This window comes from Hypomesus transpacificus, unplaced genomic scaffold (genome assembly GCF_021917145.1).
Source record: "Hypomesus transpacificus isolate Combined female unplaced genomic scaffold, fHypTra1 scaffold_199, whole genome shotgun sequence".
NCBI lineage: Eukaryota > Metazoa > Chordata > Actinopteri > Osmeriformes > Osmeridae > Hypomesus > Hypomesus transpacificus.
Window position 1 is genome coordinate 72,146 of NW_025813741.1, and position 24,699 is coordinate 96,844.

Consider the following 24,699-nt stretch of genomic DNA (forward strand, 5'->3'; position numbering starts at 1 on the left):
GCACCCTTCGAAAATGTGAAATTGCAGCACACGCATTCAATGCCTGGGTGACGTGGATTTGGGCTGAAAAATGTTTGTTTAGTCAGCGATTATCAAACTAGTCCATTTCACTGGCTGCTGGCTGGCTGCACGAGGCACAGGTTGTAAACGTCACTGGGAAGGACGTGACAAGTTGTAGCCTCAATTCGATCTGGTGTTTTAAGCAGGACTTCGGAACCAGCATTCGATTTGCAGAGGATCCATTTGTTATTTACCAAAACAGATGTTCTGCTGTGATTCTTATTTCTCTCGAAAGCATTTTCTGCGTGTTTGTGATGCGCTATGTCATCTTGGACGGCGATAAAAGTTTATTGCGCTCCCTCCCAACGTGAAGTCCGCGCGGAACTCTGGGCGCGTGACATCAAGGTCTGTGTACGCCGGCTGAGTTTATGATACGCGACTAAACGGTAAATTATTATATTCGAAATGACCAGTTTCGAGCCGGGGCCATTGGACAACGGAGTTGCCAGTCGAAGGTTCAGGCGAGAGCTTTCCTCCGAGGATCACCATGACCTCGCGATGAAGAGGGGGACCCTCACCAAGAGCAATACAATGGGTACGTTAAAATACCTCTAAGTTACTTTAATCACTTTTTATATGGTTTGGTTTGATGTACCTCTTTTGTTTTTGCACTCATCCGATTAAGCGTACGCCTATGTGAAATCAGAACCGTTTTTTCTGTGTGTCTGTCTGTGTGTGTCTCTCTCTCTCTGTGTGTGTGTGTGTGTGTGTGTGTGTGTGTGTGTGTGTGTGTGTGTGTGTGTGTGTGTGTGTTTGTCAATGTGTTTTAACAGGACAATTGGTCCGAATACACACCACACTAGAAGGACATTTTGAATTAACAGGACAGGAGCAGTGTCCTGCTAATTTCGACCAAATTCTAAAAGTGTAGAATGGTTTCTATTGGTCTATTAACCCTAAAAATGCAAAAAAAACAAGATGTCCGTTTAATACATATAAACATGATTTGTGTGTACAATCTGTGTATCACCACAGCGCCCCCTACGGCAGGTTGTGTACTAGCAAGACTTCATGAATATGCACACAGCGTCTTATGCTGATTGGTTGTCTGCCGGAAGGTCCTGATAATTACTACACTGTCCTTCCAATTCAAATCGCTATTTACACAGGGGATGAGTTAGCAATACGATAAAAGCAAAATGTATTATAAACCATGTATCTTGAAATATTGAATGAAATTAACAAAATATTACGTAAGTAAATTGTTTTCTTCTTCCTGAATAAATCAAACAATATGCTCTTTAGAAACGAAAAAGGAATTCTTATTTTGTCATACCCCTCCTCTTCTATCAACGTGGTACAATCCGTCAAGTTTTGCCGCGAAACATCAGTACTTTCTAATTGAACACCTCTCATCCCTGCATGCGTGGAGGACGAGGTAAGACCCATTTAATATTCTTTACACATTTAGGTACATATTGTTATGTAATCTGCTAAAACAATGACTAAAGGTAAATTATGCAGAATGGATTAGGTTACTTGATGTTTGTATGAACCAAAACATCTGATCTATGACAGTTTAGCTAGCGTTAGTTATTAGCAAGTGGCCAGTGACGTGCGGAGAGGTTCTTGGCTGGGGAGGCACGTAGGCATACTGACTCTTTCAAAATCAGATTTACAAATATATTTATTCAACAGAACAGCTGCTTGCACATTGACTAATGGTTATGTTTCATATCCCTAACAAGTAACACTAGCAGGTAGTAGCATTGCTACGAGTATTATGCTAGGTTGCTAGGTAACCGAAGCTAACTAGAGCTAGCTAGCTTCCGTTTTGGAAAAATAACATCTAATATCATTAAATCATATTGTATCCAGTAATGTGTTGTTGCTCAAGTTAACATCTGATCTCTGCAGGAGATGGCAGGAACAAGGCCACAGAGAGCGAAAACAAATCCTAAAGATGATGCTAGTTATTATTGCTCCTTGGGTAAAGATAAGGAAGGGTTTGATGTCAAATATATAAATTCATATAAAGGTGAGTTGTGAGTTTATTTAGCAAAGGTTTCCCGAGTTCGTACATACAAGGTTATAATCTATTTTTAAACTGCACATTAGGAGAATAGATCTTGTAATATGATCAGAACATCTTTCTTATTTCAAAGGAGACAATCAACTGCTCAAAATAGAAGCTGTTATTTTTTATAGTTTATATTTTATATCTTCTTGGGAAGATAATTGTATATCTAGATAGATACTTTATTTAATAATTGTTTATGGATTAATCCACAGAAACATTTTAGAAAAGTTAAAAAATAGTTTAACTAATCACAGAAAGACATCACATTAAATAAATTAACAGATTTTGAGAGAGTTAATAATCTCAATTGCTACTATTTAACAACTCTGCATTGTTTAAAGTTTATTATTGTACTTTGTTTATTATATGTACCTCCAGGTCGGGGTGTGTTCAGCTGCCGGTGCTTTCCAAAGGGAGATTTCCTTATTGAGTACAGAGGGGAAGTCATAAGTAGAAAGGAACAAGAAAACCGATTGAAAGTTTATCATGATGCACTCAAGGTTTTTATGTTTGATTTCCAGTTCAATGGACAACAGTTATGGTATGTGGCTGTTTTAAAGTGCGTTTTTTTCTAAATTTGAATCTTAACACAGTGATGTAAACATTTCCAGACATGCTAACACTAAATATGCTAAATCATTTTCCTTCCGTGGTGTAATTATTCTTATTGCATACTTGATATTTCAGTGTTGATGCTGCCAGAGAGGATGGATCATTAGGGAGACTGGTAAATGATGAAGAGGCAAATCCAAACAGCAAAATGAAGGTTACAAGAGTGGATGGAAGACCCTATCTCTGTTTATTTGCACTCAAAGATATTGGTCCAGGGGAAGAAATCACTTATAATTATGGTGATTCTGACTGGCCGTGGAGAAGCAAGGTATATAGAATTGTAACGATACTGTCAAGGATCATTCTACTAGCTTTGAACACAATTTTAAAGGGTATATCAAGTTGTAGTACAGTGTCAATATAGTCAAAAATATAGAAGTGATGAGCATAGTGCCTAAAAAAGCCAATTTGGCAGAAAGACTTAATCAGACTACACTATTTCAACTTGTTCAGTACTATAATTTTACAAACTGTCACATGTAGATAGATTTATACTGATCTTATATTTATAAATATTAACTGGTATGTGATATATTTGAGTGTCTAGACACCCAGGTCCTGTGTAATACTCAACATGTAAGGTGCAGGAATAAGGAGGACTGAGTTTTGAAATTACATGTACAGAGGAATGAAAGTACATTTAGAAGTGCGCAGACACACAGGTCCTGTGTAATACTCAACATGTAAGGTGCAGGAATAAGGAGGACTGAGTACTGTACATGAGAAACAAACTCTCATTCAGTGATTGTTCTTTACATCTCAGATCTCCAAAGAGATGCCATGCCAGGCTGAGGATGTGGACGCATGCGGATCCTTTTCAGGCAACACACTAGAGGTAAGTTTAATCTTTTAAGGCATATTTATTGTCTAAAATAAAGTCATGAGAATGATATTCAGAAGTATTCAGACACACAAGTACGATGTAACCTTTATATGTAAGGTGCAGGAATTTGGAGGATTGAGTTTTGAAATTACATGTACAAAGGAATGAAAGTACATTAAGAAGTGCGCAGACACACAGGTCCTGTGTAATACTCAACATGTAAGGTGCAGGAATAAGGAGGACTGAGTATTGTACATGAGAAACAAACTCTCATTCAGTGATTGTTCTTTACATCTCAGATCTCCAAAGAGATGCCATGCCAGGCTGAGGATGTGGACGCATGCGGATCCTTTTCAGGCAACACACTAGAGGTAAGTTTCATCTTTTAAGGCATATTTATTGTCTAAAATAAAGTCATGAGAATGATATTCAGAAGTATTCAGACACACAAGTACGATGTAACCTTTATATGTAAGGTGCAGGAATTTGGAGGATTGAGTTTTGAAATTACATGTACAAAGGAATGAAAGTACATTAAGAAGTGCGCAGACACACAGGTCCTGTGTAATACTCAACATGTAAGGTGCAGGAATAAGGAGGACTGAGTTTTGAAATTACATGTACAGAGGAATGAAAGTACATTTAGAAGTGCGCAGACACACAGGTCCTGTGTAATACTCAACATGTAAGGTGCAGGAATAAGGAGGACTGAGTACTGTACATGAGAAACAAACTCTCATTCAGTGATTGTTCTTTACATCTCAGATCTCCAAAGAGATGCCATGCCAGGCTGAGGATGTGGACGCATGCGGATCCTTTTCAGGCAACACACTAGAGGTAAGTTTTATCTTTTAAGGCATATTTATTGTCTAAAATAAAGTCATGAGAATGATATTCAGAAGTATTCAGACACACAAGTACGATGTAACCTTTATATGTAAGGTGCAGGAATTTGGAGGATTGAGTTTTGAAATTACATGTACAAAGGAATGAAAGTACATTAAGAAGTGCGCAGACACACAGGTCCTGTGTAATACTCAACATGTAAGGTGCAGGAATAAGGAGGACTGAGTATTGTACATGAGAAACAAACTCTCATTCAGTGATTGTTCTTTACATCTCAGATCTCCAAAGAGATGCCATGCCAGGCTGAGGATGTGGACGCATGCGGATCCTTTTCAGGCAACACACTAGAGGTAAGTTTCATCTTTTAAGGCATATTTATTGTCTAAAATAAAGTCATGAGAATGATATTCAGAAGTATTCAGACACACAAGTACGATGTAACCTTTATATGTAAGGTGCAGGAATTTGGAGGATTGAGTTTTGAAATTACATGTACAAAGGAATGAAAGTACATTAAGAAGTGCGCAGACACACAGGTCCTGTGTAATACTCAACATGTAAGGTGCAGGAATAAGGAGGACTGAGTTTTGAAATTACATGTACAGAGGAATGAAAGTACATTTAGAAGTGCGCAGACACACAGGTCCTGTGTAATACTCAACATGTAAGGTGCAGGAATAAGGAGGACTGAGTACTGTACATGAGAAACGAACTCTCATTCAGTGATTGTTCTTTACATCTCAGATCTCCAAAGAGATGCCATGCCAGGCTGAGGATGTGGACGCATGCGGATCCTTTTCAGGCAACACACTAGAGGTAAGTTTAATCTTTTAAGGCATATTTATTGTCTAAAATAAAGTCATGAGAATGATATTCAGAAGTATTCAGACACACAAGTACGATGTAACCTTTATATATAAGGTGCAGGAATTTGGAGGATTGAGTTTTGAAATTACATGTACAAAGGAATGAAAGTACATTAAGAAGTGCGCAGACACACAGGTCCTGTGTAATACTCAACATGTAAGGTGCAGGAATAAGGAGGACTGAGTATTGTACATGAGAAACAAACTCTCATTCAGTGATTGTTCTTTACATCTCAGATCTCCAAAGAGATGCCATGCCAGGCTGAGGATGTGGACGCATGCGGATCCTTTTCAGGCAACACACTAGAGGTAAGTTTCATCTTTTAAGGCATATTTATTGTCTAAAATAAAGTCATGAGAATGATATTCAGAAGTATTCAGACACACAAGTACGATGTAACCTTTATATGTAAGGTGCAGGAATTTGGAGGATTGAGTTTTGAAATTACATGTACAAAGGAATGAAAGTACATTAAGAAGTGCGCAGACACACAGGTCCTGTGTAATACTCAACATGTAAGGTGCAGGAATAAGGAGGACTGAGTTTTGAAATTACATGTACAGAGGAATGAAAGTACATTTAGAAGTGCGCAGACACACAGGTCCTGTGTAATACTCAACATGTAAGGTGCAGGAATAAGGAGGACTGAGTACTGTACATGAGAAACAAACTCTCATTCAGTGATTGTTCTTTACATCTCAGATCTCCAAAGAGATGCCATGCCAGGCTGAGGATGTGGACGCATGCGGATCCTTTTCAGGCAACACACTAGAGGTAAGTTTAATCTTTTAAGGCATATTTATTGTCTAAAATAAAGTCATGAGAATGATATTCAGAAGTATTCAGACACACAAGTACGATGTAACCTTTATATGTAAGGTGCAGGAATTTGGAGGATTGAGTTTTGAAATTACATGTACAAAGGAATGAAAGTACATTAAGAAGTGCGCAGACACACAGGTCCTGTGTAATACTCAACATGTAAGGTGCAGGAATAAGGAGGACTGAGTATTGTACATGAGAAACAAACTCTCATTCAGTGATTGTTCTTTACATCTCAGATCTCCAAAGAGATGCCATGCCAGGCTGAGGATGTGGACGCATGCGGATCCTTTTCAGGCAACACACTAGAGGTAAGTTTCATCTTTTAAGGCATATTTATTGTCTAAAATAAAGTCATGAGAATGATATTCAGAAGTATTCAGACACACAAGTACGATGTAACCTTTATATGTAAGGTGCAGGAATTTGGAGGATTGAGTTTTGAAATTACATGTACAAAGGAATGAAAGTACATTAAGAAGTGCGCAGACACACAGGTCCTGTGTAATACTCAACATGTAAGGTGCAGGAATAAGGAGGACTGAGTACTGTACATGAGAAACAAACTCTCATTCAGTGATTGTTCTTTACATCTCAGATCTCCAAAGAGATGCCATGCCAGGCTGAGGATGTGGACGCATGCGGATCCTTTTCAGGCAACACACTAGAGGTAAGTTTCATCTTTTAAGGCATATTTATTGTCTAAAATAAAGTCATGAGAATGATATTCAGAAGTATTCAGACACACAAGTACGATGTAACCTTTATATGTAAGGTGCAGGAATTTGGAGGATTGAGTTTTGAAATTACATGTACAAAGGAATGAAAGTACATTAAGAAGTGCGCAGACACACAGGTCCTGTGTAATACTCAACATGTAAGGTGCAGGAATAAGGAGGACTGAGTACTGCACATGAGAAACAAACTCTCATTCAGTGATTGTTCTTTACATCTCAGATCTCCAAAGAGATGCCATGCCAGGCTGAGGATGTGGACGCATGCGGATCCTTTTCAGGCAACACACTAGAGGTAAGTTTCATCTTTTAAGGCATATTTATTGTCTAAAATAAAGTCATGAGAATGATATTCAGAAGTATTCAGACACACAAGTACGATGTAACCTTTATATGTAAGGTGCAGGAATTTGGAGGATTGAGTTTTGAAATTACATGTACAAAGGAATGAAAGTACATTAAGAAGTGCGCAGACACACAGGTCCTGTGTAATACTCAACATGTAAGGTGCAGGAATAAGGAGGACTGAGTTTTGAAATTACATGTACAGAGGAATGAAAGTACATTAAGAAGTGCGCAGACACACAGGTCCTGTGTAATACTCAACATGTAAGGTGCAGGAATAAGGAGGACTGAGTACTGCACATGAGAAACAAACTCTCATTCAGTGATTGTTCTTTACATCTCAGATCTCCAAAGAGATGCCATGCCAGGCTGAGGATGTGGACGCATGCGGATCCTTTTCAGGCAACACACTAGAGGTAAGTTTCATCTTTTAAGGCATATTTATTGTCTAAAATAAAGTCATGAGAATGATATTCAGAAGTATTCAGACACACAAGTACGATGTAACCTTTATATGTAAGGTGCAGGAATTTGGAGGATTGAGTTTTGAAATTACATGTACAAAGGAATGAAAGTACATTAAGAAGTGCGCAGACACACAGGTCCTGTGTAATACTCAACATGTAAGGTGCAGGAATAAGGAGGACTGAGTACTGTACATGAGAAACAAACTCTCATTCAGTGATTGTTCTTTACATCTCAGATCTCCAAAGAGATGCCATGCCAGGCTGAGGATGTGGACGCATGCGGATCCTTTTCAGGCAACACACTAGAGGTAAGTTTCATCTTTTAAGGCATATTTATTGTCTAAAATAAAGTCATGAGAATGATATTCAGAAGTATTCAGACACACAAGTACGATGTAACCTTTATATGTAAGGTGCAGGAATTTGGAGGATTGAGTTTTGAAATTACATGTACAAAGGAATGAAAGTACATTAAGAAGTGCGCAGACACACAGGTCCTGTGTAATACTCAACATGTAAGGTGCAGGAATAAGGAGGACTGAGTACTGTACATGAGAAACAAACTCTCATTCAGTGATTGTTCTTTACATCTCAGATCTCCAAAGAGATGCCATGCCAGGCTGAGGATGTGGACGCATGCGGATCCTTTTCAGGCAACACACTAGAGGTAAGTTTCATCTTTTAAGGCATAATTATTGTCTAAAATAAAGTCATGAGAATGATATTCAGCAGTTATACATTAACTTTATTTAAATATGAATTCATAAGAATTGCATTCAGCTGTGTATAGATTCACAGGTTTTGTGTAATTTCAAATTTAAGTTAATACATTATGAAGACTATAAATCCACTTCAGCCTTGTGTTAAGATGTACACTACCAGTCAAAAGTTTAGATCCACCTTCTCAGTTTAATGAGGAAGAGAAGTTGGGTCCAAACTTTTCCTCAGTGAGTGTATGTTTTTGTTCTGTTTTAGTTTGTTTGTTTGTTAAGTTTTTTTCTTTTTTTATTACAGGTGTTTAATTTACTTAAATTAATATAGATTTAAGGTTTTAAGTTAATTTCTAAACAATTTCATTCACAACAGGGATAATAACACATACAAATCATGTCACTTTTATCCTTAATTCATGTTAAAATAGGAAAATAGTACAAACGATTAATTGGTTTTGATATTCTACACTACACAAGTGTTCGTTAGGATCAAATTTCTGTCTTACGATTACACTCCTTTTTTTTGTAAACAGGACTGTGATCATGATGTCATCCCTGTCGAAATGTCAAGTTTAGAAAAATGTGTTACATGTGGAGGACCTTTTTCTCCTCTGAAATGGAGTGGTGTGAGATGTAAAGGTACAAAGGTCCAAAAAACTATTCCATGTGTAGCTGTGCTATATGTTCAAAATTAGTCATTTGCTGCTGCACTGACTTTAAGTACTTAGCATGCTGCCTTTCTTTATAAATTCTTAATTTTCTCTGTCTAGTTTGCAATCAGTCCTGGCACAAAAAGTGTTATATTAAACACAATGTGGACGTCACTGAACTTCTGCAAGTGGTAAGCTTTTTAGTAGAATTATTCTCGGTGAAATGCTTTCCAAGTATACAAAATATAAATGTTTTTTTAATCATTATCAGGTCTGTACAGAACAAAGTTCAAGTGAGGTGGCATCATCAGAAGAGGAGTATGTTCCTGATTCCATAGATGATTCAAACAGCTCGTGGGATGACAGATCAGAGCCTTTAGAAATCAGTCACAAACAAGTACAGAATTGTGAGGTCTCCACCAGCAAGTCTGCTTCCAAAAAGAAAAGACACCACCAAGGAAGTTTTGTACAGGAAGACAGAGAGTCAATTTCTAAAGATGCAGAATCAGTACCTGAAGATATGATCAGCACAACTCAGCTTGAAGTATCAAGAGTTACTGCCAAAGTAGGAAACGCTGATGCCGAAGGCATTATGGTTGATGATGGTGCTGATGCTACAGCGGAAAATGTCTCAAATACATCAGCCTTGCTCAGAAATAGAACTTACTGCTACATTTGTGGAAAGATACAGACAAAGTTTACACGTCACTTAAAAACTCATGAGAAAACACATGCAGATGTTGCTCAAGTTTTAAGTCTTCCCAAGAGGTCCAAAAAACGTATGAAAATGCTTTTAAAGCTTCGCAACAAGGGAAACCACAGTCATAACTCAGAGGTCTTGGTGAGTGGAGTTGGATCACTAAAACTAAGACGCACATCAAAGAAAAAGTACAATGCAAAAGACTACATTCACTGCATCTACTGCCAGGCATTATATCTCCGGCGAGATCTGTGGCGACATGTTCGACAATGTTCTTCAAAACCAGTAGAAGCTACTTCAGAGACTGGAAGAAATAAAGTTTTGTCTTTGGCCTCTATGAATGAGTCATCACTGTGTCAGCAGATATCACCAGGTGTTTGGAACATATTAGCTGTTATGAAAGATGATGAGACAACTTCTACTGTGCGAAGTGACTTCTCCATTCTTCAGCTGGCCCAATCATTCTTCAACAAATATGGACAGGATCCCACCAAACATCAGTACATTCGCCAGCAACTCAGAGAGACTGGAAGACTTCTGCTTACGCTTCGCAAGGAATTCTCAATACATACTCTTGAGGATGCTGTGAGACCTGCAAATTTTGATGTGGTCATCAAAGCGGTCAAGAAAGTATCTGGGTATGATGAAGAAAAGCACTGCTTCCGTACTCCATCCCTTGCTCTAAAGTTAGGTCACTCACTACAGAAAGTCAGTGATATTTTATATTGCAGAGCACTCATGGCAGAAGACAGTACGCTGATAAAGTCAACCCAGAGTTTCAAAACTCTCTATTCTACAAAGTGGTCTGAACTCATCTCTCACACCGCTTTAACTACGCTGAACGAGCGGAAGTTTAACAAGCCTTCCACTCTTCCTTTCACAGAAGATGTTCAACGTCTTCACAGACATCTTGAGAAGACTACAGAACAAGCATTGAAAGACTTGGAACACCATAGTTCATCAAAATCATACAGTGAACTGTGTAAAGCCACCATGGCAAACGTAATACTTTTTAACAGGAGAAGAGGGGGAGAAATTTCAAAGATGCCGATGAATGGCTTTTTGGAGAGAGACACAAGTCCCTTGCATAAGGACGTCGCATTTGGACTGACAGAATTTGAACTTCACCTTTGTCAACACTTTAGTCGTGTTGAATTAAGGGGTAAAAGAGGCCGGAAAGTTGCAGTGTTACTTTCACCAGACATGGTGAATGCCATAACACGCCTAGTAGAAAAAAGAAAAGACTGTGGTGTTCTGGACGAAAACCTGTTCCTTTTTGCCAGACCTCATTGTCTGACCCCCTACAGAGGACAGGACTGTTTGAGGCTTTATGCCAGTGAATGTGGGGCCGAAAACCCTGAGCTCCTCAGGTCAACACAATTACGCAAACATGTTGCAACTTTGTCTCAGATCTTGAACCTCAAGAATCACGAATTGGACCAAGTTGCTAACTTCCTTGGCCACGATATTCGCGTTCATCGTGAATATTACAGACTTCCTGAGGCTACTACCCAGCTGGCCAAAATATCCAAACTGCTCCTTGCCATGGAGAAAGGGTCTCTCAGAAACCTTCAAGGCAAAACACTTGACGAGATAGAAATTGAAGGTACGGCTATTTAAAGTGGTTTACATAAAAGATTTGACCTGTTTCTAGCAAATGTATGGTAGCAAAATGGAACACACATTGTGAGTGGACAATTTATAACACTTTAACCTCATAATTCATTAAGGCAATATAATTTATTTTATTAGACAACCTACAGTTGAGTGAGGTCGATGCTGAGAGTGAGGTCGATGCTGAGAGTGAGGTCGATGCTGAGAGTGAGGTCGATGCTGAGAGTGAGGTCGATGCTGAGCGTGAGGTCGATGCTGAGCGTGAGGTCGATGCTGAGCGTGAGGTCGATGCTGAGAGTGAGGTTGATGAAGGAAATCTCACATATCCACAGACTGGTAAGGACAGTGTTATATATATATATATATATATATATATATATATATATATATATATATATATATATATATATATATATATATATGATATATACAGTATATATATTTTTTTTTCTTCTGAAATCTGTTTTATTTATGGTGATGATGTTTTATTTATTGTCACCAAATGGTTAGACTTTTAACTGTGTAACTACATGTTATGTTGTATTCCTAACCAATTTTAATTTTACTGTCAAGTCAGTAACTAACATTTCTTACAGTTTTCTAGTATTTCAGACATATATTAAGGGGTTTATTAATTTGTATCTGAAATACTAGAACATGTTAAGGGCCTGAATGACTTGTCCGAGATAGCAATTGAGTGCTCATGCAAACAGACATCCACAGTTGGTTTGCGTTCTACTCGTGGGCCTCTATGAAGTCACATACAAAGATGGCAAAGGGTGCCGTATGCCAATTAGATTTTTCAACGTTTCCTGGTTTATTCTGTGAAAGTCTGCTTTTGTCCAAACTTAACTGCATGTGCCAAATGACACATGCAGTGACATGACATGGCAAAGGTAACTTAAGTTAACCAAACTTTCTCTGTAATACTCATCTTTATTTCTATGTATGTAATGAAGTATATTATATTTTATTACAGGTTGTGCAGAACTGTTGATGGTCGGGCAACCTGTCGAGGAACCTGCGCCATTATCACAAGGTTAACTCTTATCCTCAGTCTACATGTCACCTTCTTTGATTGCTTTTAGGCTATGAAATAATGCATTGTGGATTCAGACCTTCTTCACTCGTTTCAATGTTGTTGTCACGGCAACAGTTCAGGTAAATGGGAGGCATGTAAGCTAAATTTCAAGTGATGTGAATGTAGATTACAGAAGTAGTAGCTTTAACCGATGACCAGGAAATTATTTTCAATCTAACAATGAACTTTTTGAATACATTACAGTGCAACAAGGAACATATAGGCCTGGCTGCTGCTTTTCAGTACGCACGACAGCAACGACAGTGCCTTCAAAATAAAAGCACTTCTAATCATATCATTCATAATGACAAATCAACTTGGAAGCAAATAATGTTCCAGCCTAAGCGCTTTACAGTGAATGTATTTGTTATTTATTATTCATCCATCAGTTGCTTGAGCATCTTGGACTTCACCGTATTTAAGGACCCTACCCTACAACAAATAAATGCTCATCCATTGTTATTTGTCTTTATTTCTTCATTTCAGCACAAAGTCAACACACAGATGCTAAGGGGGAAGAACGCAACAGAAGACTAAAAAAGAAGGACAAAGGGCCCAGCAGAAAAAAGAACACGAAGAAACATTCTGGTAAATGCGAAAACACATACTCAGTCACTAAACACCAAGTTACTTAAGTATAACTGAAGAATGATAAAAATAAATTATCCATACCACCCAAAGGCAATATGATGACCATTCTCTTCTTTCTGCGCGATACTGTTTATACTACTACTACTATTCCTTATTTAAAACATGTTTAAAGTGGAGTTGGTTTTCATTGATTTATTTGTCTTTTTTTCTAGTATCTCTGGAAAGTGCCAGGAGAGCAAAAAAGCATCTTTGGTCTCCCATGGAGGTTGCCGCAGTCATGAGACATTTTGGCCAACACATCAAAAAAGGGAAACTGGCCACTATGATTGAATGCCAGCAATGCAAGAAGGCTGAAAATCTTGCTCTGGCTGGTCGCTCTATCCAAAACATAAGAGATTTTGTAAGGAATCGGGGCGTAACTTTGAAAAGAAAAGAAAATCCTGGATAGATACAACACCCTGCAGCAGAGCTGGAACATATCCAACATCACATCCTACATCACACCCAACATCACATCCAACATCCCATCCATGACATATAACACCATACAGCTACAGTACATCACATCCAACATCACATCTAACACCATACAGCTACAGTACTTCACATCCAACATCACATCTAACACCATACAGCTACAGTACTTCACATCCAACATCACATCTAACACCATACAGCTACAGTGCATCACATCCAACATCACATCTAACACCACATCCAACACCAGGCCTGTTGTAACTGGAACACTGTTAGACATGCATTGGTCTAGTAGACATGCATAATTTCATTTTGACATTTATAAATGTTTTCCTTTCTGTTCACAAATACATTTCTGTTGCTCTGATATGTGGTCAAGGCGCTGTAAAATCCAGTCTACTTCTTTCTGTTTAGTCATATTCCATTTATCCATGTTTGGCCTTTTTAATACACATAAACTTCACGTTTGTGTATGTGTATGGCTATGGTCCTGATAAAAAAGTTGGTCCTGGCAATTACTGTTTGTGTCATGGGCGGAGCTAAGTACCTCATTATCTTGTGTCCTCTTAATACAGCATTCCGTCAGGTTCTTGTATCTTGAGTTCTGATGTGTGTATCTAACTTTTGAAGTGAGATTTGTGCTGTATGGCTCAAATAAAATTTTTGAAGATTCACTACATCTTTCTAGCATAAGTGGAAAGAGGTGTCCGTTTAGTGTTGCAAAAAACTGGTTTGAAAAAATTGTCCCTCTAATACATATGGACCTGTATAGGTGTGTGTGTGTGTGTGTGTGTGTGTGTGTGTGTGTGTGTGTGTGTGTGTGTGTGTGTGTGTGTGTGTGTGTGAGTGAGTGGTTATCACACGCAGGAAATGTGGATAAAAAACACGGACAGATTCGTTTTCCTGCACTTGGCATAATAAACTCACAGTAGTGCACGACTGTAAAGTCACACACTGCCCACACAATACTAACCCGCTGACTGATTTGAATCCGCTTCAAATGTTGACAATCGTGTCAATCAAACGTAGCCACGACAACAAATCTGTTACCATAAAACAATAGTTAAAAACACTTTATGATAATTTGATTATGCTACAATAAGCCTAAGAACCTATTAGTTTCAGTTTGATTTAGTTTCTTGTGTGTTTTACTTGTCTAACACAGAGCGCAGTTTGCCCAGAGAGGCTGGGTGTCTGAGGAGAGGAACCATGTCAACGTTGGAGGACAGTTTCCCAACAGGTAACCAGCCAAACCACCGGCCTTCTGTAGAAATACGACACCAGTCAGTTCTCCATCAAGAAGTTCCTTGTTCCCGTATTTTGTAATGCAGTGCTTCATCTGCAAAAGTTGCAAAACTAGATTCCACCACGGCATATTGGAATAGAATTTGACGAAGATTCCAAGTTCCAACCACAGTATTCTGAGGGGGATGATGGTTACATTTTTTTCAGCTGGTTAAAGTTATGGCTGTGCTTTACTGCCCAGGCTCCACTCAGTCTCTCTGCTGTACTACATTATGAATTATGTGCTTTCTCTTTGTATTGATATTTCATAAAGGCTGATGTGTCCAATGTAAACTTCCTGTTTTAATCATATGGGTTGATGTAGCGGAGAAGTAAAGGGGTTTGAGTTTATAGATGTGGAGGATTTCTGCCAAACTATTGGTCTACTGGTGTCTCAGAAATGAGGCCATTATGGGTTACATTGCAATCTTGAAAAGTGTGTGTGTGTGTGCCTTACATTCTGCTTCGACAAGAAACCCTGAATGTTTTGATTTTGATGGCACACCCAGATATTGTTATGGAGTTCACGCCATGCCCTAGTGTTCACTTACATTAATTCGTAGCCTCTGTCTAGGAGAGAGGGGAAGGGAGAGAGGTGGAGGAGGAGAAGAGCTAGCGGGGGAGGAAGAAGGGACGAGGTAGGGAGAAGATGGGAGAGAGAGAAAAGGGGGGAGAGAGGTGGAGGGGAAGTGGAACACGTGGGAGTGAGAGAGGCATTCATTTGAACTAGATTATACCTTGGACCTGAGAGAGCTGCTGTACAGTCATTGATTAATCTCTGTGTGTGACAATGTGAACAAACAACTTTGGCAAAAAGACTATGGATGTATTTACTCATTTAACAACAAGCTAGAGGGAGTAACAGTCACTCCCAAGGCCGATGTTTACCCTCATTTCTTACACGTCTCAAACACAGCCAAAAAAAAAACAATACTTATAAAATATGCATTGGGATATATTGATCAGTTAGCAGGACATATGATTGTGTGAGATTCACAACAAAGGCAAGTTTACCTGTCCTCCAGATTGTTATGGATGATTATGACTCGTAACTGTGGAATGTGGATTCAGAGTGTTTGAGAACTCGAGTGTTATGGTTTTATTGAGTCACCTGAGTTCCTCGCAGCCACCAGAGCCGAGGTTAGACGCCTCTAACCCTCGTCATAAACATTAACTTTAGTAGTGATCACCTGCTTGTCTCATCAGAAAGACTGTTCTAGAAGGAAAGTAGTTCTATTAGAAAGACTTCTAGAATGGGCAGTGGAATCATCAGAAACACAGTTGTAGAGAGGGGTTCAAGTCGATGGATCTACTCATTTGATCAGTTGACTCAAGGGAAACATAGAAAAACTAAACGTGTTGCTGACCAGCACACAAGTCAAAATGCGTTCCAAGCCCTCGCACCAATACACTGGAGTGGTGACCAAACTGTCATGTGACTTCCTGTCCCAGCTCTGCCCATGCTGCTAGCCATGGTGGAGGGGCCGGACAGACTTCCTGTCGACGAGGGCAAACAGGAAGTGCTAAGGGGGAAACTCCGTGTCCTGGAGGCTGACAGCGTTGAAGTCATGGCCCTCTTTACGGTACCCTGACCTCTGACCTCATATGAACCAACTGTGACCTAACTGTGACTCAGCAGCTCAGTTATGATTTTATTTTTGATGTTTTTTTTACATCATCCTGCTGAATTAGGATTTGATGTAATGTCAGTGTGCAGCAGTGGAGGACTAACCGCTTCTTCTCCCTCTTGTTTAGGAGGTGTCAGCTCAGATCCTCTCCATCAACAGCGAAGAAAACATCATCTTTGTCACGTTCAAAACCTTTGAAGAAATATGGAAGTTCACCACTTATTTTACCATGGGTAGGTGAGCATTTACTACTGTCAGGATCAGAGCCAATCAAGCAAGAAGCCTTGCTTTCAGATGTATCAGATGAAACAGACTAGGCTTCCTACGATCAGCTTGAATCCAATTCCAACAAACCTGTCGTTTTAGTAGCTACAGTATACTAAATATCGCAGCTCTGCGATGTTCGAATGCCCTGATGTTCTCACTCTGGGCTCCCGGGTTCCTTCAGGGTTCCTGGGTCCGTGCATGGAGAACCTGCTGCTGGACCAGGACTTCTGGCTGCGCTCGCTGGATCAGGAGGACCTGGGCATCGAGATCTCCATCCAGGAGGAGACCCTCAACCTCATGTACATCAGCTTACTCATGCAGGAGGGTAGGGTCCACACACTGTGTACATCATGTACACACATATTTACTGTTGACACTGTACACACAAACTCTCCCCTCCTTCCCTCCCCAGGCTCCTTCTTCGCCAGCTGCAGCTCCCACCAGATGTTTGACAGCTCCACCTCTGGAGGCGACCTGTACCTGGAGCAGGGAGACATAGCCCAGTTCGAGCCCCCGTTCATGGGCTCCGGCTGGACCGTGCTGTCCCTTGGGGACGGAGCCCGGGGCACCAAGCCCAGTCCGGCCCTGGAGCCTGTTGTCCCCTTCTACCAGTGGGTACCGGCTTCTGTCTTACAACTCCTCTCTCTTTCTCTCTCTGGCTCTTTGTCCCCCTCTTTCTCTTTGTCTCTCTCTCTCTGGCTCTCCCTCCCTTTCTCTATTTCTTTCTTACTTCTCTTTCTCACTCTCTCTGGCTCCCTCTCTCTCTCTTTGTCTTTCTTCCTCTAACTTCGTCTCTCTCTTTCTTTCTGTCTGTCTCTTTCTCACTCTCTCTCTCGCTTATGAAAGTATTTATTTCCTTGTCTGTCAGTGCCTGGTCAGAGATACTGACTGTCACCTGTCCCCCCAGGTGGTTCCTCAAGTCCTGTCCAGAGAACATCTTAGTCGGGAGCGGAAGGCCTGCCTGCGACTTCCCCCTCCAGTTTGGTGAGAGTAGATCATCAATCTGATGCTCAGATTAGAATCCCCCACGCCTGATGGTTCTAGAATTCAATTTTGGAACACTAAGACCAAAATTCAACACTCAGAAGTCCACCCACAAAACATGAATTCCAACGTTCTCTCTCTCTCTCTTCTTTCCCTCTCTCTCCCTCTCTCTCTACTCCCTCTCTCTCTCAGCCAGAGGCACCTGTGTGGCCGCGGTCGAGTACGACGCAGAGGGCCCAGACGAGCTCAGCCTGTCGCCCGGCGATCGCATCATCATCGTGGGACTGCTGGTGTCCTGCTTTGATTGGTTCGCTGGCCAGCAGGAGGACACTGGGGAGGTGGGACTGGTCAGAACCTGCATGGTCAAATCCGACCAATCCACTTGTGAGTAAGTGTACAGCATATGTTGCTATGGTTTCAAAGTACAGGCACGGCGTCAGGAGTCTAAGATGACCCGTGTTGGTGTAAAGATGCAAATACACTCTGTACAAAAACAATAGTTGCACGGTCCAGAGAAACATGTGTACACGTGTGACACACGTTTAACAGCCATGTCAGTGTCACGTGACCGGTACAGGAAGTGATGGGGTCTGAAGTGGTGTCCGTCTCCGCAGGGCTCCCGAGGTGTTCCTGGGAGGAGAGGAGAGGGAGTTCCTCACCCTGGGAGAGGAACAGCTCGTACCCCACACCGTCGCCCTGCTCAAGAAGATCTCCCACAACAACGTGACCTCCGTTTACAAACTGGGTGAGACAGAACGCCGTCTCGGCGGCGACGAGAGACGTGCAGCTTTTTCTTTACGCGCAGAATGTTGTTTTATCGTCGGTTTAACCGTTTGGTTGACTTCCAGATCTACTCGGTGAGGATGAAACTCCAAAGCAACCAGTTCAAAGTAAGCGTACACTGATGTCCACCTTGATGTACTGTTTATGCCTCAGTGATGCGAACCATATACCAGTTTCATTTAGTTTAGGATGACCATGTGTTCTGTTGACTGGGAACCTAAGAGACTCTCCTTCCTTCCATCCTCCCCCACCTCTGATTATACCTCTCACATGATCATCCCCAGATGGCGGCATAGAGGCAGACGAACGGTCTGAGCTGAAGAGGAAGGTCGAGAGGATTCTCAGCGCGGCAAAGAAAGCCAAAGTTCCGCCTATCCGTCGTGACCTCGAACGGAATGCATGGCGCGGAGAGCCAGGAGGTTCTAGAACCCGGCACCCCTCTGTTCTCTGCTCACCCAGTGGACGAGGCTTCTAACAGCAGCAGCAGCCAGAGCATCCTTCTCCTCCTGGCTTTCTTCGACGGCAGCGGCTGCAAACCAGAGTTTGGCGCCCTCTACGTCCTCACCCCGGAACTGCTGGCGGCCACCTTCGAGGGCCAGACGGACGACGACGAGCTGGTGGCGTACCTGGGCGTCGCCAGGGAAACGGCCAGGAAAAAGCGACTCTATTGGTCGCAAAGCCGGCTGTGCTTCTTCCTGGGGAAGCTGTGTGCCGGGAAGTTGAAGTTCTCCCAGGCTAGAGTTTACCTGGAGGAGGCTCTCTCCGTCCCCAGAGACGGCTTCACGGACATGCTGTTGCTAGCTAGCGTCTACGCCGACCTAGCCGCCATATACCTCAGGCAGAAAAACACAGAGAAGTACTTTGCCCTGTCGGAGCGCATCGCCGCCCTGCTCATGGGCTTCCCGGCCTGCGTCTCCAGCCTGGAGAAGGATCCGGAAGTCCTCAGGTTCGTCTTGAAGAAAGCCGTGCTGGCTCACAACAAGATGGCCGAAGCCCGCGCCTGTTTCCTGTTGGCCAAGCTCCACTGGGGGCGCGGCGAGGGCGCGAGCGCGGCTCCGTTCGTGGAGAGGCTCCTGGTCCTCCAGGGGGAGCCCCCGGGGACGCCCAGCGTGAACCCCAGCCACGGCTACCTGAGCCTGGGGAGAATCTACAGCGACCTCTCCCTCCCCCACCTCAGCGTGAGCTCCGCCTGGAGATCCTGCCTGCACCCGTCGGCCCGGCTGGCTGACTGTCTCAGCGGCGTGGGGCTGGTCCTGGAGAACTCCTCCAGGCTATACGGGATCAGGAAGCAGGAGGTGACGGTACCGGCTCAAGTCGCTCCCTACCTGGTCAGGGCACTCTCTATCCCCGAGGACAGAAGTGGAGGAGGAGGTGGTGGAGGGAGGGACCAAGCGTTGATCCAGGCCCTCACCCTCTGCCTCTCCCAGCTGTTCCAGATGCACGGCATGCTGGGAAAGGCGGTGAGCTCTATGCACGCGCTCATCGACCGAACCCCTTTCTCTTCCTCGCGCTCCGCGGTCAGCTCCACCGAGCTCAACAGCGCCCTCATCTGGCTGGCCTGGCTCCACATCGGCCACGGCGACGCGGGCGCCGCGTCCGACATCCTGGAGGCCGTCCTGGCCTCCCTGCCCGAGCTCTGCACCTCCCCCCAGGAGGGCCTGGTCCTCAACATGCTGGGCGTGGCCCGCCGGTGCTCCGGGGACCTCCGGGGGGCAGCGGAGAGCTACCGGGAGGCCGCCGCCGTGTGCGAGGAGTTCGAGGACGCAGCTAACTGGGCGGTGGCGCTGGCGAACCTGGGGCTGCTGTGCCTGAGGGCGGGAGCCCGAGGCCTGGCCGAGAGGACGCTGGAGGAGGCCGTGCGGAGGTTCTCTGGGCTGGAGGGGGAGGGGCACGAGGGGAACTTTGTGCCCGTGCTACTGGAGCTGGGGCAGATCTACGTGGAGAAAGGCCTGGAGGAGAAGGGGAAGATCTGCTACGAGTGGGCCCTGCTGGTTGCCATCAAGTCCAATCTCACAGAGAGTAAGCGTTGAACAACTTAAGTAGGTTGAGACTTCGATCAAGCCTGTTTATTTTCATTTCGATGCTACTACCAGCTTGTTTGTCGAGCCTCTACCTAACGCCTGCGCTGACCAGTGACTTGAGGTGCGTTTGTTTTGCTTGCCCTGGCAGGCCAGCTGAGCGCCACACGGCGGCTATGCCACCTGTATGGCTCGGTGTGCCCCGATGAGGCCCAGTGCATCATCTACAACGAGCACCAGCTGGGGCTGCTGCGAGGCCGTGGGGAGCGAGGCCGGGAGGGGGAAGTCCTGGAGGCCATCAGCCGCCTCTACCTCAGCCTGGGCACCGAGAGGTCAGGGGTCGAGGGGGGAGGGGTCGAGGGGGGGGGGAGGGGCTCAAGGTGGTGTGTTTGATGACTGTAATGCACGTTGGATTAAAATCGTGTTTGCTTGTGTGGCTTTATTAATGTGTCTGTCTCACTGTTTGTGTGTGTGTGTCTGTCTCACTGTGTGTGTGTGTCTGTCACTGTGTGTGGGTGTGTGTCTGTCTCACTGTGTGTGTGTCTGTCTCACTGTGTGTGTGTCTGTCACTGTGTGTGGGTGTGTGTCTGTCTCACTGTGTGTGTGTCTGTCTCACTGTGTGTGTGTGTGTCACTGTGTGTGTGACCCCGTCCTCCTGTGCGCAGGGCGTACCGCTCGGCCCTGGACTACACCAAGAGGAGTCTGGGTATCTGCATCGACCTGGGCCTCCGGGAGAAGGAGGCGTACGCCTGGCTGCAGGCCGGGAGGATCTACCTGCTGCTGGGGCAGGACGAGCTGGTGGACCTGTATGTGCAGGTACGCACCTACCTGCTGGGGGGGAGGAGCTAGTGGTGTTGTCACCATATTTTCACACTGTTGTCATGGTGGTGTCACGCTGTTGTCATGGTGTTCTCATGGTGTTGTAACTGTATTGTCACGGTGTTGTCACGGTGTTGTCACGGAGTTGTCACGGTGTTGTCACCGTATTTTCCTGCTGTTGTGACCGTGTTGTCACGGTGTTGTCGTGTGGTCTCCAGGTGGCCCAGGACGTGGGTCTGGGCACAGGAAACACGGCGTTCATCCTGGGGCTGCTGGAGGCTGCTGGAGACGTGTTCTTCAATGGGGGGAAGGAGCTAGACCGAGCCGTCTCCTTCTACAGGGTATGAGGGACGCAGTGTGTACCTCACCTTTAAGGATTGTGTGGATGTGTGTCATCTAAACTGTGTGTGTTTTCTTTCATGTTGTGTGTTATCTAAACCCTGTGCGTGTGTGTATGTGTGCGGTAGGACCGGGCGTTACCCATCGCTGTGAAGACGGGCAGCGTGTCGTCCAGACTGAGGTTGTGCAACAAGCTGGTGGAGCTGCTGCTCCGCCTGCAGCTGAGCGGGGAGGCGGTGGAGTTCGCTCAGACCGCCCTGCAGCTCAGCGTCTCTCTGGGTGGGTCACAGGTTCGATTCCCAGGTGGGGGGTTAGGGGTTCACCATCACACACACCTAAGAAACACAAGGACTGCACTTGGAGTTTGCTTTATTTAGTTGTCTCACCACCTCAGGTTGTGGGTTCGATTCCCAGACAGTACATACTAGAAATATCAGAGAAGCCACTACGCCTATGAATTGTGACCGTCATGCGGGTATATTCTGTAATGGTTGAGCCGGCTTGAATCCCTGAGTGTTATATTGAGTAGTATGCTCTTGGCCACCAGGTGGCAGTCTTCTCCACACTGTGGATAAGAAGGGAAAATAACGCAAGTTCACTAGCATTGGCAGACAATAAGTCTTGAACCTAAACCCAACATTAAGATCTAACACCCAACTCCTCCTGGACTCTGCTGAAGTTGCCTTACAAGCCACAATACAAACAAACAAAATGGTGGTTTGTTTTGGTTTGTCACGCTACATTCCTACTCTGTAGGAGACCGTCTGAACGAGAGGGTTGCTTACCACCGGCTAGCCTCCGTGCACCACAGCCTGAGCCAGTTTGAGCTGGCTGAACACTACTACCTGAAAGCCCTGTCCCTCTGCCCCACGCCCCTGCAGTTCGACGAGGAGACCCTGTACTATGTCCGAGTGTACCAGACACTGGGGGACATCATCTTCTACGACCTCAAGGTGAAAGACCGCTCTCGTGGAAGAAGGAAGAGAAAGAGAGAGGGGGTGGGGACAGGGAAATGAGAATAGGAAAGAAAGAAGGAGTGGAGGAAAGGGGAAATAATTTGGGAAAGACTGCACTTGAAAGAAGGGAGAGGGAGAATTCTTGAGATAAAATAATAAATTATTTATCCCAGCTTTAGAATTCTGCATCTTCCGGCTCACATGGAAAGTTATTGTGCATTTTACAGCTGTGCTAAAGGATGGATGACTGGCTGTTCACCAACCAAAATGTCTTTTAACCGCCCCCCACAGACCCCAACTCAACTCTGACCTCTGAACTTGTATTTGAACTTGTTAAAACGTATTCATTTAGCAGACGCTCTCTTTCAAACTGACACCCAGGGGGGATTGGAACCTGCAACCCTCTGATCTGCAGTCCAATGTTCTGCCTCTGAGCTACACCCAACCTTAACATGTCCCCTTTGACTCCCCCGACTCCAGGACCCGTTTGATGCTGCGGGGTACTACCACTTGGCCTTGGCTGCTGCCATGGACCTGGGCAACAAGAAGTCGCAGCTGCAGCTCTGCACGCGATTGGCTACCATCTACCACAACTTCCTGGTGGACCGCGAGCTCTCTCTCTTCTTCTACCAGAAGGCCCGGGGCTTCGCTTCGGACCTCAACATCCGCCGCATCAACCTGGCGCCGGACCAGCAACAGAGAAGCGTTACCCAGTACAAGGCCAGCGGGCGCTAGGGAGGCAGACGGAGCCCGCCCAGACCAACACTCCCCGCGTTCTAGAGTGTTCCGGGAATCAGTTCCGTAATTCAGTTCCGAAGTCTGTGAGATGCAGCACTCCCAGCGTTCTGGAAGTCCGGTGTTCTTGAACGTTCCGGAGTCTGTGTGATGCAGGCTGTTGAGTTCTGGACATCAGGAAAACGTCTGCAATGACTCGATTTGTGTTTTAATAATTGGACAATTTGTGGTGACTTGAGAGCACTGTAAATAGATTTTTAAACGATATGTTCGAAATGTATGAACGATGAATGATGTAGCTGCAATCAGATAAACTCTGTGTTTGTACTGGAATGGGATGATTAATATAACCTGATTGAGGCAAAGGTCACAGAGGTCACACCTGACCTTTAGAATGAATTGACACTTAATCAGTGTGACAACACTGAGTTGATGTATTACAAATATGTATTTTTATAATATTTGCTGGTCGCTTCTGTAATCTACAATCTGATGGTATTTTTTAAAATCTATGCTCTGAAATTAAATGACAAACAAACTATTTGCGTGTGAGTAGTTAAAACTTTTTAAGTATTAAGATTTTTAAGAAAATCCAAATCTTTGTGACATCCGGTGACATATTTTAGAAGTGAAGATATTAAAGTCGAAGCCTACACCACTCTTGGCGGATTGCTCCAGGTGTTCGAGACTGAAGCCAGAAGACCTTCAGGGGGGAGGAAACTACAGTTTCCAGAGGAATCACACATGCATGAATACTTCAGAGATGTTCAGCGCTGCGCCGGTCAAAGCAGACAAGCCGTATCCACGCCAGAAGCCCCATCAAGCAACCGGCTAGAAAGTGAGAGGTACATTCTACACACATTTTTTTTACGGTAGACTTAAACGTCCGTTTTTCAGATTTAATATAAACATTAAAAGTATTCTTGAGTCTCATAATTGTCTCACCAAGTGACCCCGCCCCCCACTAGAACTCAAACTGAGGCTTCTGGCCGGAGGAACAAGTAGTTCACTGTTTCCCGGGACCGCCAGAATTGATTGACGTTGGACTTTCAAATAAACAGGCCGCACGGTTGGTGAAATACACATGACTCGCTCGACACCCCTCTTCTCAGGATAAACAAACACGCGCCGCCATCCCAGCTGTATGCCCCGCTGCCCCCTTGGCACCCAGACACAAGTATGTGCTAAAAACAGCGCAACATCTGCGTAGGAACTGACCGAGCGACTGGTCATATTAAATTGCCCTTACAAGGGACCGTTAAAAAAGCATGCCCTCATTCACATCCATCACAGCCAGGATATGAATGACCTCATGTTTTCAGAAGACAAAATCTTGCGTGTGTGTTGTGCTGCGTGGTTTGAAGACACAGTTAATTGCATCCGAATCCCTGGTAAACTGGGATTGTGGTGACGGGGATGGATACCGTGTCAGTTGAATTTAGGCCCCTGTTGGGCTGTCTGTTT

General features: G+C 43.9%; 2 protein-coding genes and 1 long non-coding RNA gene across 7 annotated transcripts; all 3 read left to right on the plus strand.

Annotated features, from left to right (window-relative positions):
• Nucleotides 1–139: 139 nt before the first annotated feature.
• Nucleotides 140–23,770, plus strand: LOC124489703 (SH3 domain and tetratricopeptide repeat-containing protein 1). Its single transcript, XM_047052086.1, is given in 18 exon segments — nt 140–595; nt 14,588–14,662; nt 16,159–16,289; nt 16,462–16,567; nt 16,783–16,926; nt 17,014–17,212; nt 17,509–17,585; nt 17,778–17,973; nt 18,200–18,330; nt 18,434–18,475; nt 18,653–18,799; nt 18,801–20,387; nt 20,538–20,718; nt 21,052–21,202; nt 21,424–21,546; nt 21,673–21,823; nt 22,301–22,497; nt 22,981–23,770. Coding segments are annotated over 18 exon segments (4,023 nt in total). The 5' UTR covers nt 140–465; the 3' UTR covers nt 23,236–23,770.
• LOC124489705 lies at nt 736–3,495 on the plus strand. Of its 3 annotated transcripts, XR_006958789.1 has the most exons (5): nt 743–1,438; nt 1,918–2,038; nt 2,459–2,621; nt 2,768–2,960; nt 3,456–3,495. It is a non-coding gene; the product is annotated as an uncharacterized LOC124489705 (long non-coding RNA). The 3 variants fall into 3 exon arrangements; XR_006958788.1 differs by having other exon boundaries at nt 736–1,438; nt 1,918–2,621; XR_006958790.1 differs by lacking the exon at nt 1,918–2,038 and having other exon boundaries at nt 745–1,438.
• LOC124489701 lies at nt 8,843–14,096 on the plus strand. Of its 3 annotated transcripts, XM_047052083.1 has the most exons (7): nt 8,843–8,948; nt 9,080–9,150; nt 9,231–11,265; nt 11,412–11,609; nt 12,253–12,714; nt 12,841–12,942; nt 13,158–14,096. In XM_047052083.1, the coding sequence occupies exons 1-5, from the start codon at nt 8,873–8,875 to the stop codon at nt 12,315–12,317; spliced, it is 2,445 nt and encodes an 814-aa protein (XP_046908039.1). In that variant the 5' UTR covers nt 8,843–8,872; the 3' UTR covers nt 12,318–12,714; nt 12,841–12,942; nt 13,158–14,096. The 3 variants fall into 3 exon arrangements, 2 of the variants coding, with proteins under 2 accessions (XP_046908039.1, XP_046908038.1); XM_047052082.1 differs by having other exon boundaries at nt 12,253–12,942; XR_006958787.1 differs by lacking the exons at nt 8,843–8,948; nt 9,080–9,150; nt 9,231–11,265 and having other exon boundaries at nt 11,472–11,609; nt 12,253–12,312.
• Nucleotides 23,771–24,699: the final 929 nt, after the last annotated feature.

Bases quoted from the DNA above. Each gene is read 5' to 3' on its own strand.
- LOC124489701 (XM_047052082.1), top strand. From the start codon at position 8,873: ATGTCAAGTTTAGAAAAATGTGTTACATGTGGAGGACCTTTTTCTCCT. The intron at 8,949-9,079 runs GTACAAAGGTCC...TTCTCTGTCTAG, and splicing joins GAGTGGTGTGAGATGTAAAG to TTTGCAATCAGTCCTGGCAC. The intron at 9,151-9,230 runs GTAAGCTTTTTA...AATCATTATCAG, and splicing joins TCACTGAACTTCTGCAAGTG to GTCTGTACAGAACAAAGTTC.